Here is a 2302-nt window from a genome sequence, read left to right on the forward strand (position 1 = left end):
GCTACGCCACCCATTTCTGGGTTGTTGTGCAAGTCCATAGCGCTACGCAATGGGCTTCATGCCTGCCTCATCGCGTATCGCGATGGATGAAGATTTCATATTTTTACATTTTGGTCCCTATATTTTATAAGTTAGTTAATTTTGATAAATTCCTATAGGGTTAAAGACGCGGTGTTGCACAAACTGTAAATAGACTTGCAACTTATACACTTAGTTCACCAAAAGTTGATATTGCGATTACATCATGGGGTGAATAAATGGGGTTTAAGTTGCCAAATTTTCTTTATGCATGGTATAACATGTCATTTTCTTTGTATTTTGACCGGCTAAATTGTCACCCTAGTTAACTGGTTCTATTATTGTCTAATAGAATAGTATTTTATTGAAGAAAAACTAATAATTTATGAGTTGAAATGTTTTGTCCGGAGAAGAATAAGAATAATTAACATTTGCAAGTTGTGGCAACATTCATGCGCCAGACTGCATCAGCCAACAAGCAATTTCCTACCTACCCTCTAGTTGAATAAGTCTGATCCACTTTCATTTACCACACCTTTACTAAAGATCATATTAACCTCCTTCCCCACTCTCCATCCCCACCAAGAAAAAAAAAACACATTTTAAAAGCACAAAAAAACAAGAAAAAGAACAGCAAACAAAATGGGGTGGCAATGGAAGGAAGAACACTTGGATCTCATCCTGGTGCCATTAGGATTCTTGATCATGTGCTTCTATCACCTCTTCCTTCTCTACAGATACCTCAAACGTCCTGATCTTACCGCAATCGGCTACGAAAATCATAACAAGAAAGCTTGGGTTGAAAAAATGCTTCTGGTAATTAAACCCTTAACCAACTTATTTATCAATCTTAATATCATTGATGTATCGTCGTATCTAGTTGCTAATTACTAGATATTTTTTCTATAATATAGCTGTCGTTCTAAAAAAAATACTGGCTGCTGTTTTAAAAGAAATATTGTTAATGTATTGTCCTATCTAGTTGCTTACTAGATATTTTTCTATAATATAGTCGTCTTAAAAATATCGACAATATAGTTGTCGTTCTAAAAATATAACTGATTGTTCTTGAATTCATGCAGCTTGATGGTAAAGATAGAGGATTCGCAGTAACTGTTCTTAACGGTCACTTATCAGCCTCAACTTCCTTAAGCTCAATCTCTCTAGTTCTTTGTTCTCTAATTGGAGCTTTACTCGGGAACACATCTAACAACTTACTTACAAGCAAGTTCATATTAGGCGACACCAGCCAATCCACAAACACCATCAAATACATCACAGTGTTATCGTTCTTTTTGCTAGCGTTCGCGTGTTTTGTTCAGACCACACGACACTTTGTTCATGGGTCTTTTCTCATTAGCATGCCCACTGGTGATGTCCCGGTGGAGTGTATCCAAAAGGCGGTTTTAAGAGGTAACAATTTCTGGGCTGTCGGGTTGCGAGCACTCTACTTCACGACAACATTGTTGTTGTGGATATTTGGTCCGATTCCGATGTTTGTTGGTTCGGTTGTTATGGTGATGGTTTTGTATTTTCTGGATATTAATAAAGATCCGATGATCGACTACAAGAATGATGGGAATGGTCATGGTGGTAGGTTTTTGAGGAAGATTGGGCAGGAGCTTACTGAAGTGGTTGAGGCTTTTGGACACAATGGAAAGCCATAGATTTTTGATTGATCGGCAATTTGAATCATTGTCGGGTTACTGAACTCATCCGATCATCTAAGAAGTTTTTTAATTTTTTATGTTTGTAGATCAACATTACTTTCTTGTTCCCTTTTCTTTTGAATATTTTAATGGCAATTTCATGTGTCCAAGCTAGATCTGATTCCGTTTACTAATAATTATGTCAGTGGATGATGTACAAATGTTTTATAGTTGAATAAACATTATTAAATGATGTTCATGTAACATACGATTATAAATTATTATGATGGGGTGATATATCTCTTTCAAATACCTTTTCTCTTTTTTCCAAACCATGTTAAATGCAAAATACAAATGCTGACAATATCGTTCAATTACCCAAGAAGAATTTTGATGAAAAGCCAAATTCGGGTTTGTTTGAAAATCCAAGGCTAAGGTTTTTCATAATAAAAATAAGCTTGATCAATAGAAAAGGAAACACTAATAATAGTCATCAACGACTTTGATAATCAAACATTGAAAAAGGCATGACATTATTCTACATTGATCATTGAAGTCAAACTATATATTGATTTTTTTCTTAGAGAATCATTAATTAGAGGATTAACTAAAATTTAGAAGGGAGGGAGTCCTTC

General features: G+C 35.1%; 1 protein-coding gene across 1 annotated transcript; it reads left to right on the forward strand.

Moving 5' to 3' along the window:
- Positions 1-262: 262 nt before the first annotated feature.
- Positions 263-1935, forward strand: LOC143566553 (uncharacterized). Its single transcript, XM_077053223.1, has 2 exons — positions 263-834; positions 1101-1935. Exons 1-2 carry the CDS (start codon positions 661-663, stop codon positions 1683-1685), a joined length of 759 nt encoding a protein of 252 aa, XP_076909338.1. The 5' UTR covers positions 263-660; the 3' UTR covers positions 1686-1935.
- Positions 1936-2302: the final 367 nt, after the last annotated feature.

Source organism: Bidens hawaiensis, unplaced genomic scaffold (genome assembly GCF_021521415.1).
Source record: "Bidens hawaiensis isolate Kalapana, Puna unplaced genomic scaffold, B.hawaiensis_p1.1 tig00022910_1, whole genome shotgun sequence".
In the NCBI taxonomy this organism is placed as follows: domain Eukaryota; kingdom Viridiplantae; phylum Streptophyta; class Magnoliopsida; order Asterales; family Asteraceae; genus Bidens; species Bidens hawaiensis.